Below are 25,646 nucleotides of genomic sequence, written 5' to 3'. Positions count from 1 at the left end.
GCAAAACTGCAGTTTATACATAGCTTGGTTTGAGGTAAAGTAGGAATTAAGCAAGGCTGATTACTTCCTAGGGCTGGTGTACTATATAATCATGTATCTAAACAAGAACCTAAATAAGTTTAGATAAGTTTCCAGCTATTATTAATTTTTGCTTTCATTGGGTTTTACACAACAGCATAGGTATAATTGATAGTACTTCAAGTATAGTCACATTCATTATAAAATTAAGAATAGCATGAATATGGTAAATAAATCTGAAATAAATTAAACTTCGGTTACAGGTGTTAGAGGTTCTTTAAGTCATCAGTTCAAGGTAAAGGAAAGGAAACGAGGGCGAAGAAATGCTGTGCGGCGTCGAATTCACAGAGTTAGGGGTCACAAGTTTTTGGCAACCTATTTGCGTCAACCTACTTTCTGTTCTCACTGCAAAGAATTCATTTGGTATTTGTGTTTATATTTTTATGGTTGTTGCACTCCTTATACTTTAGTAAATTTAGAGGCTTTGGCATTTTCAACGTATATAAGGGTCGTTTATTTTCCTTAGTATTACATGTTTCACATTTTAATAATTTGGTTACTTTGCAGGGGTGTCGTTGGCAAACAAGGTTATCAATGTCAAGGTATGTTGTTTTTGTGTTTATTGCTACTGGTTCTGTGACACATGATGCAAATCATTCAATACTTCTTTGGTCCAGGAATGAATTGATTATTATAATAAACCTTAAGTACCATTTATGCATAAGTATAACGGAGGCGCCATTGTCAATATAATGAGATAGATACAGGTAGCAACAGCATTGAGCATTGAATTATTTCAAGTGACAATGCGGCCCACTATAATAAAAGGTTGGACATCCCTGGGCTAGCCACAAGCAGAAATCGTTACATGGTGGTAGCGGTTACAGCCACAACTGGCAATTAAGCGTAGCAAACGATAGTTTTAATAGTGAAGTTAAGCCTAAACTAAACTATCTGCAAAATTACTTCAAAAATGCCCACGATAGCCTGGCAACGGCTCTAGTGTAGTTGTTCGCAACGTTTAGAGCCAGAATGGAGCTATTTCTGGAAGACAATATTAAGGTCAACCTCCCTGTAAAAAAGCCACCAAAATTAGAATCGCCCTAGGAGATGAAAGCATGAAAAGAATCTTATCTTCAGGACTGACAGCTTAGGAACAAGCTGATCCCAATCACAATTGGAGGTTAATGAAGACCTGACTTGACAGTTTTCATCACAAATTATTTGGATGCCAGTTTACATGTGTGACTGACCACAAACCATTGGAAGTCATCCTCAAGAAGCCCATTCACACGGCACCGCCTCGATTTCAAAGGATAATTATGAAAGTTCAAAGCTTTCACTATTACATCGAATGTAAGCCTAATAAAGACATAATTCTGGCGAATACCCCGTCAAGACTACTGAACCCATCAGAGCTCCCAGACATTGGTGTTGATTACCACATGTAATCTTCCTCCTTGTTAGACGACATTGAATTGAACATGATGAATTTTTTAACAGAAAAACAACAAGAAATTCAGGAGAAGATAGCCAGAGACCCCATCTTGCACGAATGGCCAGAAGACATTGAGTCAGTTCCAATAGACTTGATAATTTTAGTTCTACAGAGACCATCTCTGTCTCGTAGACAGCATCAAATTTACAGGAAAACAAGTTCTAATACCAGAGACACTTCGAAAGTCAATTCTTGAACAACTCCATTTGAACCACCAACGCGTTGAGAAGACAGAAACCTTGCCAACGAGAGTGTTTACTTGCCAAATATTTACGAGAACGTTCAAAAGCTCTGTAGTAACTGTACTTACTGTCAAGAACTGCTTCCACAACAAGTATGTGAACCATTAAAAATGCATGAGAGACCTACAAGTCCTTGGACAAAACTTAATGGTAGAAACTTTGTTATTATCAGTGATTATATTATCAATGATCAGTGATTTAGCTGTATCATCTGGTTCCGCTTATGCTGTTACGAAGGTTACTAAGAAAACTGTTACTTTGTTAGGAGTACCCCGTGAAATAGTATCTAATAATGGTCCGTAATTTTTGAGTAAATATGGTGCATTTTGTTTAAAATTGCATATAACACACACTCAAAGTTAACCAAGATAGTCAAAGGGATTCTTAGAACAAAAAATTAATTATATCAAATCGAAGAAAGAAATCAAGCTGTGATAATGATTGTGCTCTTGATGTATCTCTAAATCAAGGGTGGGCAATTATTTTTTCCTTTGGGCCACATAAGAAGCAGAAATATTATGGAGGGCCAAGCTTAAAGGCTGAACTCAATTCTGCATAATATTAATTGTATTTCTTAATAAGAACCATCAAATAATAATTAATTATTGTTCTGACAAGCTGGTAAGAGTAGGTTATATGTATGATATATAATTAAACAATGAAAAAGTTAAGATAAACAAAATAAGAACACTTTTTTAAGAACACATCATATATGTGTGAATATTTTCTGTCACATTCACTGCAAAACACATTTTGAGTTTCAAATACTCTTTGAAAGAGGTTCTTAGCATCCTAAAAAACTTCACAATATTGTCTTTGTGCTTCAAAAATTAAGCAATCCACATTATATTGAACTGTCACTGTACATCACTGAACGGTAATTCAGAAAAAAAGGCTTCTAAAGAAAGTGTCCTGGTTCACTGCTAGTTGGTACCATTCAGCGTCAGTAAAGTTTTTTTATTTCTCCGCATGTTTCGTCTCATAATGCCGTCTAAAATTATAGTTTTTAAGCACGGTGATCTGCTCCCCACAAACTAAACACACGGCTTTACCTCCGATTTTATTAAGCAAATACTCAGCAATCCATTTTTTATTGAAAACCCTACATTCGGTGTCTACCTTTCTTTTTTTATCGTGAGCGGACATCTATAAGGCTAAAGTTGTCAGGAGACCTGCACAGCTGACAACGATCTATTCATGAGTACGTCTTGTTGGGTTTTGTTTCCAAGGCTAGGCATTGGAGCATCATGTACGTGAATAAAAAAAATTTCAAAATAAAAGCAATGCAGCTTTAGTTCATGCATGAGGTATAATTAGAAAACATCTTTCATTTGTCATTTCCAATTACCGTAACCTTACAAGGGCTGATCAGAGTCTACCAAAGGCCGTCTGTGGCTCGCGGGGTGTTCAATGCCCAGGTCTCTAAATGTATGTGCTAAACTGTTAGATAATGTTTTACCTAGTCCTGCAGAAGTTATGTTCGGTAGAGCAATCCTGACAGCACTACCAAGTAATGACACAAACAACAAGACGGAACAGTATCAAGATCATGTTGAGGAAGCTGTAGCCAAGCTGAAGAATCACTCAAGACAATTGCTGGTGCTACACAAGAACCATCCCGTCCGTGTTCTTAAAGTGGTTACCGACACAAGTAACATCACAGGAGGGAGGAAAATCATACCAGATTAAAACAAACGAAGAAGTGCTACTTACTTTAAAAAGAAGGCAGCTTTGGGAAATGAACCAGCATCCAGAATTTCTTAAAAGTGACTTTCCACCCACCACTTAGGAGTCTCAGAACAGCCTGGACAAGCCCTGTCAGAACAGAGACAGCAGTGGACAAATCTCACACCACCTGGAGTGGTCACGTTATTCATAAACCTGTGCGTTTTTGCACTAAATGCAATTTTATGTTCTGTCAGTATGATTTTCTTTGTTTTACTGCTCTACAGTTGTCGTATTGAAATCTTTGTTAATGTAAAGGGATGTAATGATAGTCAATTTAGGTTATTTACTATGTGCGATATTGTTGAATTTATAAGATGCCTATGTTGTCATTTAAGGTCATGACATGAGCACTATTTTGTGCTATTCCAATATATGGTACCTCAGCAAGAGTGTGTTTGAGCTGTCGCACAGAATGACTCAGCTAAACAGGTTAGCCACAAGCAGTAATCATTATAGCTTCATCGTTTTTATTTTTCTTGTTTGATGCTTGCTTTAGATTCGTCTTAAAAATATGGTTGCAAGGTATGAAAAACACGAGAGAAAGTATATCCTAGGTATTTATAGAAAGGTATTTTAAAAACCATTAGGGTGGTCTAGCATCATATGAATGAAAGTTTGATGTTGGAGTTCTTGCTGTTGTGTGAACCAGATGTTGTTCAGCAACTGCAATTAGATACCAGGGCACGAGCCGAGCAACCACTAGGTTGTACAGTTTTCCCAAACTTGAAAGCCATGTATTGCATGGAGGATGCGGTAGATGAAACAGTTTGATAGGACATGGAGTCCAGTTAACTCCTGCGCGCTACACTCACAAGCCGCAGAGTTTACAATTTACATTTAGACACAGTGTGGTGGAAAGTTTAACACTTGTTCACAGGCAGTGAAGCAGAGCTGGTGCTTTCATTCTTCTATAAAGTAAAGAGCGCTCTTGTTTTGTTGGCAATTAAAAAATATTTTCACTCTGGCCCATTTTCCAGCACCAATCGCATTCATATGTTGCAAACTAACAACAACTATAACAAATAACCATTACTTACAGTTCAACTTGCCTTCAACATAAACAAAACAATAAAGACAATTTTTTTTCTGGTCAATCTAGTGACTGCCATCAGAAAGAAACGTGGGTTTTGCAAATATGAAACTTAATATTAAGCAATTACATGTGATATAAACCTGCTTTGCCAATAAACAACAATGATAATGTTGGGTGTTATATTGTTTATTTTTTACCATTAAATTTTCGGAACAAAAACTATGTGTGATATTAGTGCCAAGACTGCCATTCTTAGTCACTACATAAAACTATAGTCTTGCGGCAATCCTAAAACTGTTTTTAATTGAAACATTTGTATCCAATTTCTGCGTTTGCAGCATTGTTTGTGCAAAAAAAAGCAGTGAGCCAATAACGCCTAAAAAGAAACATGTCTGTGGTTCCGCTCCCCCCTATGAAAAGGAGTGTCGCTCCCAAGATCGCCCTTTAAAAAAGAAGTGCTTAAATTTACATATTGACCGTTCCTGCCCATTTGATAAGTGTGTGTGGACTATGTGGTGTACTGCGAAACCAGACAAGTGCACACTGCACAGTACTCAGCAGTGGAGAAGACTTATAAAGGCGGACTGAGATGTAAGTTTGATGCTTTGTGACTCAAAGTACATGAGCAGTTTTTCCAAGGATACCCCAGGGTACGAGGTCTGTCCATAAAGTATCCAACCTTGATCTCCTCCACAAAAAGATAATTCTACACCAGATAAATTGTGTGCGCACTCATTAAAAATCATTAAAAATCAATCATTGGAAATCATTCACAAATCATTAATCAATCATTAATCACAAATCATTAAAAATCAATGCGCACTCATTAAAAGTTTGGAGCCGATAAGTGGTCTTGTTTTCTTCTTCTCCTGTCCCATAAAGCCGTATAGTGCATGCTCGTCATTTTTACTCCCAAGCAAAATGAACAAACGTCTCAAACAAAGACATTGCTTCGAGTCTTCAAAAGTTGTTGAGTTTGTCAAAAGCTTGGTAATAATCAAACTACAGCAATTTAAAAGATTCAATAAGTTTTTGAAGAGGAGGCCGTAAGCCAAACTCGAATTGATCAACCAAACCAAGTAGAAATGCTCACAATGGAAGCATCAGGAATCACACAAAGCCCGAAAAGCAAGACAGCTTCTTAGCAAAGCGAAAATGATGCTTACTTGTTTCTGCAGTATTTGTGGCATCGTGCATTGTCAATATGTGGCAGAAGGTGGAAGTTTTACGTTGTTTTCGTGATGCTGTGCAAAGAAATTATATTCAAAAATTTGTTGGTGCAGCTTATATTCAAAGGTGTCTGTAATTATTTGTTTTGTACATCTTGTAAACAAGCACGATTTACTTAATCGCAACAATGCATTATGTTAAGTAATTGTAATACTTCTTTGCTGCAGTAATTTTTTTGAATAGGAGAAACGCTGAAGTGTCTTACATTTTTCATTGTTGCTGTTGGTAGTGTAAAGCCACATTAGCAGGCAGAACATTTGCTTACCCCCAAAATATTGCCATCCTAAAAACGTTTTAGTCGTCGCGGTTGAGCAAGCCTGACTTAGGTAATCACAAAACGTACAAGCTGCAATCGTTGCTTCTGTTTGTTTCACAGGTCTATATGTATTTTTTCTCCGACTCTTTTCCGTTGTTTGTCTCATATAACAGGGTAAGCATATGTGTTGAGGGACTGTGTTTTTATCCATGGCATGGCTCTCACTGGGTTTATCGACTCGAAAGTTTAATCAGTTCCTTGTATCGTTGGTCAAGTTATTCTGAATATTTGAACAAAATCAGATTGCTGACAAATTGTAATTGAAAAGATAACCTTGGTGTAGTAATAACTCATTCATTAGACCAACAAAGTAGTTGTTCACATAAAACAATCACAAACGTAGTTAATTACAGCTAAAAAATGAGTATTAATGACTTATCCATGATGGTCATGGCAACATAAATGCAGCAAATGACTTTCAGCTGTAATTGACTGTTTATTGATGCAACCGATTAAATAATCTAGGTTTTAGATTTGGTTTAGCTCAGCGTGGTCCAACTTCTTTTCAACGAGGGCCAAAATCAAAAATTTTTTTTATCTTGCGGGCCAATGTTTTTAAATTAGAACTGAAGAAATGTGAAATTAGAACTGAAGAACAATGTGACATTGATATTAGAACTGAAATTAGAATAGTTCAAAATTTAGCTATTAAATGCTGATCAATGTGACATCTGCGGTCGAGGTTCTTCCTCGACAATAGCGACTATCAAAGCTGACTATCAGTTCGCGGGCCAAAAAATCGGTGCTCGCGGGCCAACTTTGGCCCGCGGGCCTGCAGTTGGACCACGCTGGTTTAGCTAATAAAGACAGCGAGAAACCTTAGTTTAAACCTTTCTGTGGAAGAAATTATGGGGCTTTAGATTTCTTATTGTATATATTTTAATTTTTAGTTTGCACGTGTGTTGTTCATAAACGATGTCATACTCTGGTTTTAAAGAAATGCCCTGGTAGCAGAACGTCTGAGTTATTGGTAAGTATTTTCTTTTTTATTTTGGTAATTTTGTAAATCTGACTTAATTCAAGTTATTGTAGTTATGGTTTGGTCATCTAACGTGACCAGTGCTGCTAGGTATCATGTAAATTGGATTTTCTATTGTAAATAAATTGTTTATTAAATAGATTAATACTTGTACTGCCGGTTGTAGGTCATAATTAACATTGTGTCCACCATTCCTTCCGTTTTATTGTAAATTGTGACAAAACAATTCTGCAATTTTACCCGATTTCAATATTAATGAAACCAAACTATTGCACTGCAAATCTGCTACAACACTTTTGCTTGTTTGCACATCAAAAATATTGTTGTAGTAAATTGTAAATCTTTTATTCCTATAAAAAAAGAGCAATCGTCACATACATATAAAACATTTACCCTAACCAATTCAAACATGCAGTAATTACAAAAATTTGTTTTTATTTAATACTGCAACAAAAATTGGCAATGATTGATCACACACGGCACACCAGAAGCAAAACAATTGCGACAAGTTACTAACGTAAATATGCGACCTGAAAGTTTTTAATGCGCAATTTCAAAGGGTAACCACCGCACTGAAAAACAATACCGGCCACGCTGGCCTCTGATCGGTATAATATACTTTAGCCATTTTGTAGAAGTCCAAGAAAATCAAGGAATTTTAGAATATAAATGCTCAGAATTGTTGTATTGTGTGAGACTTTGTTGTTGAGAAATACGCTGGCGGTCCAGTTTTGGGGTTGTTATTTCAACCTGTATTTGGAACCCCTTTCCCAATACCCCTTCATACGCCATTGCGTTCATCGAAGAAAAACCTAGCACCAGCATAGGATGTTTTGGTTTTAGCCACAACTGATGTTGGTTAATATGATGCATAGGAGCAGTTTCCAGATCACAGATCATAGTATTCAGTCATATCCCAATTATTGCCCATTTGACACAACAGACTTCAATTACTACACCATCAAGTGTCTACTTGAAGTGTGCCCAGACTTTTAACCCTGGTCTAGATCAGTGCTCATAATAACATGTCGCATATAACAGAAGAAGAAAGTAATCAACTTGAATGTGGTAATAAATAGATCTGCTTAGGATTGCATCCACTGCATTTGATATGCAGTAGAATCCGTTTAATATGATCACGCATAATATATGCACTTGCTTAACATGATCATTTTCATACGGTCCCGAACTTTGCCACATAAAATTCTCCATTTACTATGACCAGTCTTTGGATATTATGACCACTTTTTCTATCTTTATCAGGTGTTTGTATGAATTATTTTGTGTCAATTATGCAACTTGACTTGACAATTGTGCCACATATTTTTTCAATTCACCTATTGATGTTCACTTTAAGGCTGCTGTTTAACGTTAATGAAATAAATGAGTTTAGTGGATTTTTGTCACTTTGTGCGTAATGATATCCTGGTGTGTTAAAATGGTACTGCAGCAGTTTTGGGTAATGAGACCGTTTGAATATTTGAATGTTTGAATACCGGTCTCAAGATGGTCACAGTAAGCGGAGTCTACTGTTTTCTGTTTAATATTAATACTGTACGTGCAAGTTTAGAATATGATATGATACAATGATACAGTACACATTACATATGGATACTGTGTGACAAAACATTTTTTCGGACCCTGTTTCTGGTAGAGTTTAGTTTTATAATGCAACTTGAAAACTACTGACTGTGTTTTTGCAAAATTAATGATCTAAAACTGATAAGATAGACATTTTTAGGATAACACTGACTGCTCTACAGACATTGAAAAAACAAGCAAGTCCACAAACAGTGGTCGCCAAATATTTAATAACAGCAATGTATGCTTGCTAAGCTATGTCTTAGATGAAGCTGGAGGATCTGTGAGTAAAACATTGATTTCAAAGTTGAGCCAAACAACCTAAAAGCTTTGTGTATCTTGAGTTTGTCTGAGTCAGGTTCACCGGTAAGATTCAATCATAACTGATGCAGCTTTTTGCAATGTTTAAAGCCAGGTTGCACATAAGAAAACTTAAAGACCTGACCAACCTTGTAAAATAGGCTGAAAGAGTGAAATTATCAAATATTTAATTAACTCAAAAAGTACCACATGTGGTTCCCTGATCTTTTGTATGTGTGTTTATTATGCCTAAGTCAGGTGTCACCAAACTTTTTTCACGGAAGACCAGATAATCATAAAAAACTGACGATTGCAGGCCAAATTCCTGCTTTGTCTATAGATTACTATACAATAAGCTCATTTGTAATTCAGTGGAGAGGGTCGAACAAATTAATCTTGCGGGTCGGATCTGGTCCACGGGCCTTAGTTTGGTGAACCCCTGCCTTAAGTTATTATTTCATGAAATCCCAATAAATTAACATATCTGAAGACTAGAAGTTTTTAATCTGCTACAGTAATTCTCAGACTGAAAAACAACACTTGCCATACTAGCCTTTTTTGAAGCATTATGTAAAAGTACAACATTTTCATGGAAGTCGCGAAATTTCACATTGTTCTGATCCTTAAGCTTAACCATTCACAATAAAATTATGCAGTTGAGTAGCTTTGGGTTTTACAAACCAGACAAAATTTAATTATTCATTTTCATATTTTAGTTGTGTTGTTATGACAACCAAAACACACCTGACTCAGGGATCCCTGAAACCGTTCAATCGACTCATTATTCCTTTTTTAGCTGAATTAGCGCAGTGTGTCTTTGGAAGGAGATGGAGGAAAAAGTGTATACTAAAATCGTTATTGTTTGAATTAAACTTTGTTAATCATTCAATTACGAAGCATAGAATGTCGAAATGTATATCCCAAAAAAATTTTTGAAATGATTCACAAGTTTTTCATTTTGCTGCAGATAGTATGGTACACTATCATCCTGGAATTACAATAGGCAGTAGGTACCATTTACCAGAAAAAGTTAGCGTACTAGTACCAATAGTAAATTTTAAGACAAGTTGAAAAGTGTGGACAATGTTGCATGTTCTGAAATTATAAAAGCTCAGAGCCTATGACAGAAATTTACGTGGTTGTAATTAACTTTTAACCATTTATTCATTATACTTTTGGGAAAATACTGTAAATTAACACCAACTTATATCTTTACTGGATTTTCCAGTTGCTATAATCTTGTCAATGTTATGTTACCTTATGTAATCCATTTTAGAAAAGTCCGTCATTGGGTCGAATCAACTTTAATGTACCACATCAATTCAAAACACACAGCTACCAATTTTTTACCTTTTGTGACCACTGTGGTTCTCTTCTTTATGGACTTTATTCACAGGGAATGCAATGCAAAGGTAATAATAATAATGGTGTTGATTTGTGTTACATGACCATTGGTCAACCTCAATGGTCATTGTTATATATTAGAGACACATCAAGTTGTAAGTTGTTCAACATTTAGAGTTTTGAAGATTACAAAACTGGTTAGTATTTGTGTGTAATATGGTATTCAAATTGCATTTTCGATTTTCTACATCCCTATCAAGGCTGGAAGTTTAGCCAACTTTCGCTAGTCTAGTGGCGATTAGCTGCCATATAGTCTCTACTTCTCATGTCACATTGTTATTTGCTGGCAAAACTACTATTAATTCTTTAATAGCGTCTTGGAATTTCTTACACAGTAAAATAAAAATGCAGGATGTAGGATGGCACTCTAGGGTTCATTTTTATTTTAAAAGTAGTAACATGGACCCAAATCTACTTGCAGAGTCATTCGCTTTTCTTGTATCATAATCTCTTTTCTTGAACTGACGGAATTTCGAATTCCCAGTTTCTGAGTTAGCCATTTCTCAAGTTTTGATGGATACAGACATTTCTCAGTTGTTTTTTCATTTTTTTATATTATATTTCCCGAATTGTTAAGTCTGTTTTGAATGCAGATATGTGTTAAAAGTAATTGTAATTGTGAAAAGTTCAACTACTAGTTGATTAGTAGAGTTTGCCCTGTGTGTAATAACTGGTAACTGTTGGTAGTATTATTTTGAAAATCAATGAGTTATAGAAAACGAGGTGAGCCAGTACAAACCTGTCAAGATTTGTGCAAGGATAAGCTATTGTGCTTAATTTGTAGAAAAACGTTTTTCCTTCAAACCTTTTCAGTATGAAGAGACATCCTACAAAGTTTTGCATTAACAAAAGTATGCTTTATTTTTATGAACGCCAAGATAGGACTTCGTAAAGAAATGAGAAAGCTCTTAAACTGCAATTATCAATCATTATTATCGTTAAATTAATTATCAATTATCTTTAAAAACAGGCGGATTTTAATTAGTTCTCTGGTCTTTGATGAAAGCACTGACAAGACAACACTGCACAAATATTAATATTTATTCATAGTGTAACAAAAGATTAGGCTGTCCGTGAAGATCTTTTTGAACTTCCCTTCAGGGCACTAAGCATGGTTTAGGTATTTAACAAGTAGTAGTAGGGGATCATGACCCTATTTGGAGAGATAGCCTTATCAATGCAAAGTACATTAAACCAAGAAACTATTATCGCAAAACTACATCATAAACCTCCCTGAATTATGGCTTGTAACGTGATATAGGCTAGGGCTGCCTATATACTTAGTTTGGACGGAATCCTTGTGCTAAATTTTCTAAAACAACCACTTAAACTTTACAGCAAGTTTTGAGCTGAAAGTTGTAGGAGAAATACTCCAAAAAAAAGTCCCACCAAATTTAAACCTTAACCTGAACCTGCAATCAACTATCGCCAAAACCATAACAAACCAGCCTACACCGGCATCACAAGCGCATTGGATCTGAACATTACTTACTTTTTTAATATGACGCTTTGGGTTGAGATATTGTCATAAACACAGTGTTACCCGCTTAAAATTGTCTTCCTAATGGGAAATGCCCTCTAAAACTAGAGTTTTTAACTTAACTTAAAAGCTGTCAAAATTGATTGGATTAATGACAAATGGCTTACTGGCCTTACATGGCTGGAAAAAAATGGTGCGGTATCAGTATCACTCTTAAAAAAGCATTGGCAAGGATTAAATTTTGAGCTGGACACTAAAAATGACCCATGTAATGGAGGTGGTTGTAAAATGTGTGAACATGATGCATGAAAAATAGTTGAAACCCTGGCAATTTCAATTGTTTTTGGAAGAATTATATGTGTATTATACAGATTTGATTTGTCATTCCAAGATAAGATGATTTTTGGTTAAGTCAAGCGAACGTGTTGGAATGATTTTTCACTTTTAAAAGAAATAAGAGCTTTTTGAAATTAAAGAACCTAGCCATATCAAGAGGGAATGATAAATTTATTTTAGTCCTCTTATCAGATGTTTCCTGATTGTTAGACCTTTCCTTTATGGTTGTTATAACGTAGCACTTCAATCCGTTATGAATTGAGCTGCAAGGTCATGAACAGTTGTTTCCAGAATTTTTCAAAGCTGTGGATGCTTTTCAAAGTAAAATAAATTTCTATCAGTCACAACAGTTAACATGTTTTCCTCATTTCCAACACCTGCTTATGATGCAACATAATAAACAGAAGTTTTTCATAGGTCAAGTAATCTATTAGTTCTTTGTGAAAAACATAGTTTTAATAGAGTTGTTTAAATATGTTTTACCTGTGGCACCGGAATAAATTTTTATATAAAAAGTGGAAGTTCTGTGTGTTTGAGTTGACACCCCTTCATCAGTCAATGCAGTAGAATTGGGTTAATACGTTCAAAGACCATACTAATAAGCACCGACTTCATGAGGGGTTTCGCTCCTTGAACATATTGAACTTTGCACTACATGTCATGACCTAGGAACTAGGGTATAAAACCAAAACAGAATTGTGTTAGTCCTAAAATAAAATCCAATTAGTAACGTAAGACTTGACTGTAAAACTATATAACACTTATATAGATGAACTCTTAACATTAAACAACCGACCAGCCAACACTACGCTTACTACTATATAACGTCGTACAGATGAAAACCAACACAAAACGAAAGAGCCAATTAAGGCGGCGTGATTCTGCACGTGGCAGAAAAGTAAAACAAACGGCAAAAAGAATGTCACCACACTAGATTTGCTGTATAAGTTGCGATGCTAAAGTTAATGTTTTTTGAGATTCTTGGAAAGTTGCCAAAATGTTGTTTGCTTACAAGAAATTTTGAAGTTTCAAACAATAAGGTATAAGTACTAATTTATGTAAAACGTCAGTAGTAAGACTTTGGGTTTAAGTGACCGTTTCAAAGTGGGCAGTTGATGCTACATACAGTTCTATCAAATAAACTGCATAGGATTTGCCAGTTACAAATTTTGGAAAATACTGATGCTAAGTGTAACTGATAACCACAATATGATAAAATACTTACATGCAAGCAAATAGAAGATGCAAATAAGCAAAGGTAACTACATTTAGTATTTGCTGAGTTATAACCAAATGAGAAATATCTTTCAACTGACCCAAACATTAACCAAAGCGGTAAGAGTGCAACTACAACGCTGACATATTTTAGGGGTGTCATAACATCAAAAAGGTTCACAACCACTCACGTATTTCTTTTGCAAAGGCTGCAAATATAATGCTTACATCGCTACTACACAACACGTAATATTTACCTAATCGCTTGAATGTTATTACATATGGTTGCTTTGAAAATGAGCTTTCCCAAAGTTGGTGGGCATAATTGTCACAGATTGCTGTCTACATAGGGAGAGATTATTTTTCATTAAGCAGTAAAGAATGGCTAATTGAAGTAAACCTTTTTACAATTACAGAAAGCAAGGTTATATGTTGTGACCATTAATATAATTTTTCCAATGTTTATTCAAGGTATTTCGATGTTATTATATTTTTTGCAGCATGCAAGGTCAACGTGCATAAACGATGTGCTTCTAATATTCCAAACTCATGTGGTATCAATGAAAAGCAACTTGCTGACATGTTAAACAAACTGGGAATGTTGGATAACAAACCTGGAAGTTCAAAAAAGGTATTGTATTTTTTTAGTATGCGCTAGCTGGATATTTGTGAAATTTCGTTATTAATAACAGTACACTTTTTTGTGAGTGAAACCACTTCAGTTAGATGCTCAATGAATTTTATAAGTATGTTATTTGCCAAGTTGAGTAATGGAAGTTCTTACCAACCATATAAATTTTTTTCTGCTACACTTAATCTGCTTGCTAACGTTTTACGTGCTCATAATAGTAATGTACCAAGAACATTAAGCAAGAACATCAAGTTTTTGTTGCATTAAAATCGTGAGAAATTTTCATTTATATGTAACAAAAGTTGCAGTAAAAAGTTGCATTTATGCACAAGCATTTTAAATGACAGTGATTTACTCAAGCGATCTATTTACATACTAAATATAAATATCCATCCAAATATCCACAATATAAACATCCTAAATATTTCCAAACATTTATCTGGGGAGAAATGGCGATCTTTTGCCAACAGTTGGCGTAGCATGCTAAGATTTCGTTCCACAGTGGATGAAGTTGCTTGGTAATTTAACAATTTGGCATACATTTTTGGACTGATGTTTGGCCGGGTCATTTCTACAATTACGTTTAAGTCACTGTTCAGTTCGAATTAGTGATCCAAATACAATTTTGCGCAATGCTTCATAAAAGTAACAGTAAAACGTTGCATATAAAAAAGAAATAAGTAGCAAAATAATAATAATAAATAATATAAAATTCCTGAAAACAGCTTAAAACATTTTAAATCTTAAAGCTTAAATTCTAATTATTTAAGAAGCTGTCGGAAGCTGTAAAAAAAATTGTTAAAACTTGCTCTACTTGTGACTTATGAGTGTCTTTTTTATGAACTGATGTTTTGAAAAAGATTATTCTCGATTTTGCAGTTAGCAGCAAATTTTGTTTGCTTTGTGACAGTCTGAGGCATTATCATCCTGCAGTGGCAGTACATACCAAAAATTTATGGTACCATACAAATATAATGCAAATAAATTATACCTCGCAAGGTTATGCTGTAGTAGCGTTTTTTACCTACAATAACGTATTAATAATGCAAATAAACATATTAGTGATGTACTGGTGTTGTTGTAAATATTGGAATCCGATGTATTTGCCACTTCACTGGTACATCAGCCAATGTTTTGTAGCGTTTGACTTTTTCTCAAACAAATTTTTTGCATTATTAGTTATCTTATCGAAGAATGTTTACTTATACCGAAACAAAGTTTCTTAAAATCCAAAAAAAGACTGCATATTACATGCATTTGTTAAAGAAAAAACGACATTCAAAACACGTGTCATGCACCTACAAGCACTATAAATAGGGTTTATAAGTGTAAAAATATAACAAAAATATCGCAATTTAGCAATGAAAATTTGGAAAAACCTGAAAATCATACATTACATAGCCTAAAGTGCAACGAAACAAATACAAAACCGTATTGAATGTTGCTTAAGGAAAGGTCATAGAATGTCGCTTTGGTGGATGCCGATGTTAAGGAGGGCAGATTCGTTGACAAAAAGACTGGGGTTGTTACAATGTTTAAGTAATGCAAAGTTTAAAATACAAATAAGCAGTGAGTGGACTTATAGTGATGGTTGCAGGGAGAATAACCATGCCTGAAACCACTGTACTTCTTTAATTGGCTTTGTGAATAAGATGCAATTAAATATCCATACTAAATGCTATTGATTTCTGTTTTTTTCCAATAGACATATTTCATAACAGGTGTTTTCACTGTATCAAATCAAAATTACTTATATTTGTCCAGACATTGTTTATCAATCAATTATTTTTATTTCTTCTGTAACTAATCGTTAAATTTTTAGGCTTCTGTTAGTTCATCTCATTCATCTGTCGAACCTATGCAGTCAGGTATGGATAAAATACAGCTACTTTAATGAACCTTTGTTTTATTTATAATATCATAATAATGATGTTTATGATTATAATCAGTTTTATTTATGACCAATTTTATCCGTTAGTTCACAGGTGGTAAATGTTCATATAGTAGGAGCTGCAGTTTGCAAATCAGAAATGCTCGAAAGCTGTAAATCAGCAATGACCTTTATATACCTAAGTGACCATTATGAAGCAATTATTATATAAAATAAAAAAACGATAACTAGTTTAGGGCTGTTTATATTTTGGAATATCTTTTAAATTTGTTCATGAAAAAGTTATGACTTTGAGTGTTGCATTGGCAAAGTTGCAGCAGCATGTCACATACAGAATAATATGATACAAAACAGATCACAGAAATCCTCTAAAAGTTTAATAGAGACACTAAACTATCAAAGCAAACATTTGCTTGAATGAATAAATTATGGGCCAAAGTATGGATAAAGATACACAGAAGATGTTAAAACAATTTTACAGTTTTTTTTTTCGAGTCTTGATTATGATGATACCTACCATGTTTCAAGTGTTTAAAGAAACAGCAAAAGGAATGTCACCACATTCTCCCCCAGTTACATAATTAATTATTTAAGATATTTGTCAGATCGGAAGTAATTTCAATGTCAAAAACTACAAAGTTCAGTCGCCATATATTTGTAGAGGTCTTCTCTCTCTAGTGCTCGGAGTTTGTGAATCAGCCTCCCTGGAAGGCGCTTGTTGGTGTCCATCCCTTTGAATGTCAGTCTCTCTTTGTGCATTGTCACTAGTGTGTGTTGACATAATGGGGAAGTGACGTCCAAAGTTGTGGGTTACTCAATTTGATCGTTAGCTGGGGTTACTCTTCTTGGGTGTCCTCTTCAGTATTTAGGTATACCGACAACTTGGTTTAAACCTGCACTATGGTATTGTGAGTGAAAGCGTTAGGGCTACTTTAACAGTTTTCGATATATTGGCCAAAACGTGTAGCGTAGGTAATCCATCTGCTATCCAGAACATTGGCCAAAACGCTTAATATAAAACCTTGTTTGCCATTCTTGACAAAATCACATTAAATATTAATGCACAGGATAGTTGTACTGAGCGTAAATTAATTAATTGATCTCTTTGAGATTGATCACGTGAAAAACTTTGAAAAATAAGCACTTTCTGGATTTAATAACTCCCTTATGGTGTAAGATATTGCCGATAAATTTCAGTGGAATGGTGGAAAAAGTCCTCTTTAGTATTCGGCTAAAGCAACAACTTCATCTACAAACACGCATTTTCACATTAGTCATGAAACTACCTTTGTCTTAAATTCGCTACAACATTTAACAGTATTGCACTTTTTCTTAGCGCAGCTTTAACAACGTTTTAACGCAGTGCTTTTAGCACTGTAAAAAACCCTGAAACAGTAGAATGAAAAGCAAAACCACTTGCAATGGTTAAAGTGAAAGGTTTTTACGCAAAGTGTGAATTGATATAAGAGCGGTGACAATTTTAAGAGTCATTTTGTAGGAACGATGAAGTATTATGTTTTTATCACTGTAAAAATCTCGAAACAGTAGAATGAAAAGCAAAACCACTTGCAACGGTTACTCAAATATTTTTACGCAAAGCATGAATTGGTTTAACAGCGCCGACAAAGTAATACTTCAATGGCCGCTAAAAGAATGTTGGAATAACCGTTCACAGAATTCAAGTATGGCAGACACTATTAACTTATTCTGAAAACAAGTGCACACAACTTCTAAATTAATTTTGACATGATGGAACTATGAAACATTGTGTTCAACTTGAAACTCTTTGCATATATCATATATTGGCTTGGCTGGCAACTACTTGTGACTGCTACATCCATTTGCGTATTGAAACGGTACCTGGCTGGGAAGATTTATCAGTTCTACAACATCTGCATTAATGTTTCAATCTGTAATGCAGGTGGCTTGCCAACTACCAGTTATCATTTTGTTACAAGATATTCCAAAGACAGATGTCAAACATCACATTAATTAACTATGTAATGAGACAAAGGATTCTGAAAACTTTACGACAATAATGAGATTCTTGATAAGCTGTGTACAACTGTATATACTGTATTTAACATATATAATTAATTAATTGATTGTTTATTCCTTGAAGTTTTCATATCTTTTCAATTTGGCTTTTTGCATGAAATTGTAGCATGCCTCAGGTTCAAAGCTTGTTACATGGATGTCTCATTATCTGGTGAACATAATATATAGTTCAATTGCCAAGGTTCAATAATTTGGGAATGAATGTTGTTTTCCATGGTTGATATTTCAAAGCAAAGGGTCATAATCCAAACCAATTATTGAATACCAAAAAATTGTGCTTTGTGAAATTTTCTAAAATCTTCATGGGAGGAGTCATATTGTAAACCAAAAATTATGTTGTCCAGGCTGATATGTCTAACGCAACTATTGTTTTCTTTGAAATTTCCAAGATTACGCTAAAACTAGTTATTCCAACTTTTGACCAAAAACAACTTGAGCTTAATTACACTAATGTGTTAAACAAAGGAACTCCTAATGGATTTAAAACAGAATGGTACTTCTTATTTGCTTATGCTATTTAAGATCTATTTCTAATAAGTATAGTATAGTAATAGTAATAATAAGAAATTTTAAAGTAAAAGAAATATATAAATTGCCCTTAAAGTAAGCGGTAAATTCAAAAATAATTTGGTTTTAAATCAAAGAATTATTATTGCAATTAAATATACCGGAGGAAAGATTTTTTGTAACTTGTAATGGTTAAGCAGTTATTGCCAAACTTTTATCGTAAATGTGGCATCCGATTAAAACAGAGGTCATTATGACATCACAGTGTAAAACAAGTATTTCTCTCTGTAATCAGTTATTCTCAATAAAAAACTCTATGAAAAATAATGCAAATAAAGCAAAGTAATGCCAGCACATTGCAATCAGAACTTCATCAATAGCTGCACAGTGGTCATGAAATATCATGTGGTTTGGTATTGAAACAAGTAAGCTTACTGATAACTAATTTGTCCAGAAAGTGTTGTACAATGTTCGGTGGCTGACATGCTGTACAATTGAACAATTCCAAATTTAATTTAATTTAGATTACAAAAAATGAACAAACAAAAAATGTATCCACTCAGACAAGCTTGATTTTGGCATTGTAGATTCATCACTAAATGTCAGCTATGCAAAGACTTTCTCGAGTTTGAGGATAATTACTCTGATACCAGTCCATACCTTTACTGCTATATACTTTTGAATTTTTTCATTTTTCTTGCTTGTTGATCTTTCTTGATAATTAATTCGTCATACTGGAAACTAGAACTGTCGGTTCGATAAAGTGTCGTTCGATCAATTGTCGGTTCGATCATCTGTCGTTTCGATCAGCTGTCGTTCGATAAACTGTCTTTCGATTAAGTGTCGCGTCACGGACCAACCCACACCTCGATGGTTGTTAGGAGTTGTATCTTTTACAAATATTTAACTTGTACAGACTTTCCATTTATCAATCAGAGTTGTACCAGCAGGTAAGTTACCACACTCATCAGCTGTATTAAATTAATGATCCTGTTTATAGGCAATGGAGCTATTTCAAAATCAACAAACACCAAAAACAATAAAGGGATAAAGGTGTCAGACTTCAATTTTATTAAAGTTCTGGGGAAAGGAAGCTTTGGTAAGGTAAGAACTCTTCAAAACTCTTGTGTGATAGGGTCTTGTTATAGCTTTTTTATGTGTAATTTTGTTGTTCATCGTCTTTCCACAAGTTATCTCATAGTTTTGTACACACTGAAGCCGTGACTAGCGTCTAAGTCAAGAACAGACAAAAACCCTGGCAACAGAAAGAAACTTTCTTAAGGAGAAATGTACACAAATGAATATACCATTATGAGCTGGGCGAAAATTGCTTTGTATATGGGATAATAGGCAAATCAGGCCTTGGCATTGAAGGTGTTAAATGTGAACAAGCGTTTTTTGGTTTAACATTTTATTTCTGACTTGGATTTGTAGATTAAAATGTAGTACCACTAAGTTGGTTGGCTTTGAAAAGGGTTTCACTAGCAACGTATATCATGTTGGACTCCAAATAGAAATTGTTTCTTTCCTGTATGAAGGAAAAAAACAATTCATGCATTAAAATGATTAACAGATCGGCACATTTCTACGAGTCTGTGCATTACCGAAAATTTTGCTCCGATTTCTTTCCTACATGTACATTTTATGCTAATGATTAGTTGCTAAGAAGGTTAAAGTAACCAAGGCACAAATACCTAGTTTTGATAAACAATGATAGCAGCGATTTCAAATATGACAAATAAAATAGCTTGGTACTTGGCATATGTTGTGAAGAAAGTGCTGTTATGTCATGACCCAGGGTATGTTAAGATGTTGGAACACCACCATCAGCAATTAAAGGAATATTTTTATGTTTGGACATTTCATTCATTTAAAAATCCTTTGTGATCAGTTGTGCACTAAAGCGAATTGAAATTTGTATTTTTTTAAAGCAGCACAGTGGTAATGTCATTTTCAGTTACATAGTATACTGAATAAACAGTTAAAATTGAATGCCACCGTGACTTTAAATATTCTTGCTTCGACATATTGTTTATGCAATGACGACCATTGCCATTTGACTAACTAAATGTGTTATAGTCATGTAACACGCTTTCCTCCATTGAAATGTATAAACTTAACTTCAGAAACTATTCCAATTAAGAAAGTACTAGTAATAATAACAACCATCAAATAAGCTCGGCTTGGTAAAAACCAGCAAAAATATGCTCCGCTCAGTAGCTGGCTGGTTAGATTTCCGCCGGGCTTGCAATATTGCTTCCAGTGATTGATACCCAGTGGTGCTACCTTTGTAATGCCCTTGGACGAGGCCATAACAACTCTTGCTTTTGTTCAGTGGTCCTCATGAACAATTTCAAATTAGGGAAATATGATATAAAATACAACCAAAATAACAAATAAAAAATGTGTGTATCAGTCGTAACTTGCACAAAGACAAGCTCGCTAACTGGAGCTTGAGCAAAGAGGAATCATACAATAAATTTGAAAAGTTTAAGGTACTGTACTTGTAATTGGCGCTTGGTCCACATTGCTAGAATATAATAGGTGACATAGTACATCAAAGTAATCGATGTTATAGTAAATTGACTTGCTTGTTCACAGTGCATTCATATACCCACGGCTTAAAGGAGGTTTTATCATGGTAATTCCAGAGTTAAGGCAAGTTTTACATTAGTTGATAAAAGTTTTGCAACTTGCAATGTAAAAGGATTTTAGACATTGTAATGGCGTGTATGACAGGTTTTTGATGCCAATTTTACATTAGGGGTCCAAATGAAGTGACAATTATTTTAATTAGGTCAGATGTCCCATAGCTTAGGAATTCTTCGTCATCAATTTTTGGCAGAGCACACCCCTTAAAATATTCTAATCCATTTTTGTAGTCTATTCTATCAAATCACAGTTTGCAGATCATGCTGAATCGTTTACATAGTCCCTTAATTTTTGACCAGTTGCTTTACTGCTGTACCTTGTTTGGTAATGAGTCTCTCACTCACACCTTAATCAAATTTTTGCTCCTAAAGCTTCTGCTTATTGAATACTCAATAGCCTTTTCAGCCACTCAATACTTTTAAAGGGACTTTTGATGTGCAGTCTGTTGGACCCTTGTGAGATTTACATATAATGTATTATACGCATGGTATTGATGCTGTACAGTTTAAGTGCTGAGCGTAGGTCTTAGCATTAATCTCACCTAGCAGTTGACAAGATCTGACCAGCTGTATGTAATTCTCTAAGGTGTTGCTGGCTGAAAATCGGAAAACAAAAATTGTTTATGCTGTAAAAGTGCTCAAAAAGGATGTCATAAGTGCTGATGATGATGTTGAATGTACTTTGACAGAACGTCGGGTACTTGCCTTTGAGCATCCTTTTCTTACTTCTCTGCAATCGGCTTTTCAAACCAAGGTATTTTGTATGATAATTTTAATTAATTGTAACAAAATAATATTAAACCTGTCATATGTTCCTGTATTTATAATATTTTACAATTGTAAACTTTCAACGTTGTGGTGACCTCTGAGAGTAGAATAGTCAAGGTTTTATAAAACTGAAGGTATGTGGTACTGCAAAATTTAATTGGTTGTTATTTAACACGTAAACATAGTGAAGCAAATTACAACGGTAGAGAATAAAAGCAGCTATGATCCAATAGCAGGTTGATGCATTAAGAAGTTACCAAATGATGATCTCAGATTACTGAATCCATGTTTTACAAAAGCTGCCGCAACAAGCAGGGCAAAGCAACACACACAGCATTAGTCCAGTAATTTTTTTTAAATATGTTACAGGATCGCTTATTTTTTATTATGGAGTATGTCAATGGAGGGGATCTAATGTTTCAAATCCAAAAATCGCGTAAATTCTCAGAAGAGCGGTCAAGGTTTTATGCGGCTGAAGTAATCCTAGCACTAATGTTTTTGCACAAACATGGAATAGTTTATAGGTTTGCTATTTACATTGTGAATAAAATAGATAATTGTTGCTCTAATATTTCAAAATTTTGGTTTCAATAGGTATATTTGAAAGTTTATCTGTCTGAACAGTTTCAAGACATATTTTTCTATTGCTAACTTTTTTGTTTGAATGAAAATATGGGGAATGTTTGTTAACTTTAAGTAATTTTACCATTCTCAACAAAATGCCTGAACTGTGGAAACTCGGCACAGATGACTACCCTTCACATAACAAAAACTATTAGTGGGGTGGTCACGTTGCCAAGATATTATAGTCTAAACTCTAAAGCAGGATTAGGATCAAATTTTAATAGATATAAGCAATCTGTATCATTAAATTTTCTTAAAAAATTAAATGGTTTTGTTGTATATTTCTATTTATCAGCTTACTTCTATTTAGGGACATCAAGCTTGATAACATTTTACTTGATGAAGAAGGACATTGCAAACTCGCAGATTTTGGTATGTGCAAAGAAGGTGTAAAAGACGGTAGGCTAGCGACTACGTTTTGCGGAACACCTGACTACATAGCCCCAGAGGTATACGTATATCATTATTATAAATTTAGTCATGAAAGTGTTCGGTTTTGAATTCAAGTTTATATTGATTTTTTTCTATACATCTTTTAGATCCTTCAAGAATTAGATTATGGTGTGTCTGTGGACTGGTGGGCACTGGGTGTGTTGATGTATGAAATGTTGGCTGGCCAGCCTCCTTTTGAAGCCGATAATGAGGATGACCTGTTTGAATCAATAATGAATGATGATGTGCTTTATCCTGTTTGGCTCACTAAAAATGCTGTGAACGTCATAGAAATGGTCAGATATTTAACAGCTTATTGAATAAAATCGAATTAATCTATCCAAGTCGGACATGTGCTGGATTGTGCTACCAATGAAATATTCCTACGTTTTTTTATTCTCAAATTAATTTCATGATACAAATGTTGCAGATGATCATACCAGCTAAAGGATAATAACAATCACTATTTTAGTTTGAATTTTAACACCGTGTAAAACTGCCATCACAGCATGAAAAGAAACACTATTGTTAATCTGTGGATTAAAAAATTCAACTCAGTATTGTTGAAAGAAAATATATTTTATTAGTTTATGACCAAGAACCCTGCTAAAAGGCTAGGATGTGGTCCTGGTGGAGAGACTGCCATTATGGACCATGAGTTTTTTGCAAGTGTTGACTGGAAGGCATTGGAAGCAAGACAAGTAACACCACCATTTAAACCCAGTGTGGTAAGCTTTTATACCATAATATTTTTCCAGTCAGACATGTTTCTGAATCACTTTCTTCCTTTTGTAGAACGCAGTATTTAGATGTCATGCTGTTTATTCAGCAGTATAGTTGCGAAATGCAAATTTAGTTTCTCTTTTACTTTGTTGTTGGTTAATCACCTACATCCACTTTTTAAAGGAACGCGTTAAATAAGTATATGAAATGACATTAAACCAAAGAAAGGTTGTTAGTAAGTATAACGGACAACGAATTTTTCAACGCGGTTAAACAAGTAATGCCAATACTACGTGGCAAAAATGCAAATTTGGCGATAGTTATGAAGTTACATTGTCGGTATGATACGAGTATTTATTCTTGGACTGAGGAGAAAGTCTTCGCACAACTTCTCGGCTATGATTCTTCTTCGCTCGAATCCGCGTTTATCTAGCTTGGCTGTGTGTAAGTGACCATTGACCATTAAAGAGGACCAAGCTTTGTTAATACCTTGCTTAAGAGCATTACAATGAAAGCCCGCGATAAACCTTTTTCAGTTACCAGTAATATTGATATGCTTTTTGAATAGTGATTTCAGTACAAGATTTTTTCGTTTTTATTCCCTCCTTCCTTTGCTCTTGTTTTTTTATTTTGTTCTAATGCCATGTGGTCCCGTTGGCTACGAATAATGTTTACGAAACTATGGCATTATACACAGATTACCTTATGTTATTTAGATCAGACGTCTGGTACCTTGACAGCTGGACAGAGTAAACTGTAAGAAAAAAACAAAGACATTGTGTCATCGGCACATTTTCCTATCGTTTCTTTAAGTGGATTTTTAACCATAGCATGTTGCAAATTTTCGTTTTGCCGAGATTAAATAACTTTGTCGTATGCCCGTTGTTTTACACTTTACAGCATGTATGTCCAAAGGTACCAGATGATATTAGAACGAAATGTCTGCCGTCAGCGAAAACAAAGAAATATATGGTGCATGAGGAGAAAGAAAAAAAACGAGAGCAAAGGAATCAAGTAGGGGATAAAAAGATGAAAAATCTTACACCCAAACCACTTTTGAAAAAGCTTACTGATTTCACTTTGTACCGACATCACTGGTAACCCATCTTCACAAGGACAAATACAAAACCAACGGAAAGTTTGATCAGACCAAAGTTATGCAAGATATTTCCTGTTATGCACTTATGTCCGTACCAACTACATCTATTTCTTTTTTGACTCTTCCTTGAAACTTACTTTCCAACCTTCATTCAAACTACAGAGTCATTCAAACGCGTGAGATCCATAGCGGAATGGGGTTAACTTTGGTCTGATCTAACTTTTAGTTGGTTTTGTATTTATCCTTGTGAAGATGCATGGTAAGCTGCAGCTCACTGAGCGATGAGTATTGGCTGTTGGTCGTGGGCGCTTGTCTAGTCCCATACCGACACTTGCGATAAGGACACGAATGCTTCACTAATAAATGTGCTATCGCCTATCACCAATGACTTACCATTAACTCGTACTGGTGCCATACTTAATTCAAATGCCAGCAATCAAGCTTGTAGATTTCTCATTTAAAAATCATAATTAATCTCCGCCACCTCTGCTATATTTAGTAGTGAAGTTTTTATACATTTTCTGATATACTGATTAATTAAATTATTGCTCTATTTACCGTCAACATGTTTTAGCACTTGTCCCTCACTTCAAAAGGGAAGCCAATAGTATGTACCGTTGACCCTACACCGAATTCAACCTACCACGCACATGAAAGATAGCTAGTAGTTGAAAATTACAACTTGTCCATAATTCCAAATTTTCAGATAGTTTAGAGATTTTTAATATTAATATTGAATCAAATTTAGGAATTTGCTAAAATATGTGAATTATACCAGGGGTGTTCAAATGATTTCTGCCATTATCCACCACAGTCAAACCTGGCAACAAGATGATCCACTAAATACGAATAGTAAACATATTGGACATGCTTTAGTTTTGATGGTGCTTTATTTATGTAAA

At 34.7% G+C, this 25,646-nt stretch overlaps 1 protein-coding gene across 1 annotated transcript in view; it reads left to right on the top strand.

Moving 5' to 3' along the window:
* LOC143446871 (protein kinase C-like 1B) overlaps positions 1–25,646 on the top strand; it is a 41,404-nt gene that overhangs the window by 13,664 nt on the left and 2,094 nt on the right. The window contains exons 4-15 of the mRNA XM_076946720.1: positions 282–441; positions 586–620; positions 6,956–7,035; positions 10,202–10,337; positions 13,861–13,991; positions 15,814–15,859; positions 19,448–19,551; positions 21,685–21,852; positions 22,236–22,390; positions 22,801–22,939; positions 23,030–23,218; positions 23,510–23,650. Coding sequence (XP_076802835.1) covers positions 282–441; positions 586–620; positions 6,956–7,035; positions 10,202–10,337; positions 13,861–13,991; positions 15,814–15,859; positions 19,448–19,551; positions 21,685–21,852; positions 22,236–22,390; positions 22,801–22,939; positions 23,030–23,218; positions 23,510–23,650 — 1,484 coding nt within the window. The remainder of the gene's footprint in view (positions 1–281; positions 442–585; positions 621–6,955; positions 7,036–10,201; positions 10,338–13,860; positions 13,992–15,813; positions 15,860–19,447; positions 19,552–21,684; positions 21,853–22,235; positions 22,391–22,800; positions 22,940–23,029; positions 23,219–23,509; positions 23,651–25,646) is intronic.

This window comes from Clavelina lepadiformis, chromosome 2 (assembly GCF_947623445.1).
Source record: "Clavelina lepadiformis chromosome 2, kaClaLepa1.1, whole genome shotgun sequence".
NCBI lineage: Eukaryota > Metazoa > Chordata > Ascidiacea > Aplousobranchia > Clavelinidae > Clavelina > Clavelina lepadiformis.
Note: the sequence above shows the minus strand (reverse complement) of the source record. Positions and strands in the feature narration are given on the sequence as shown.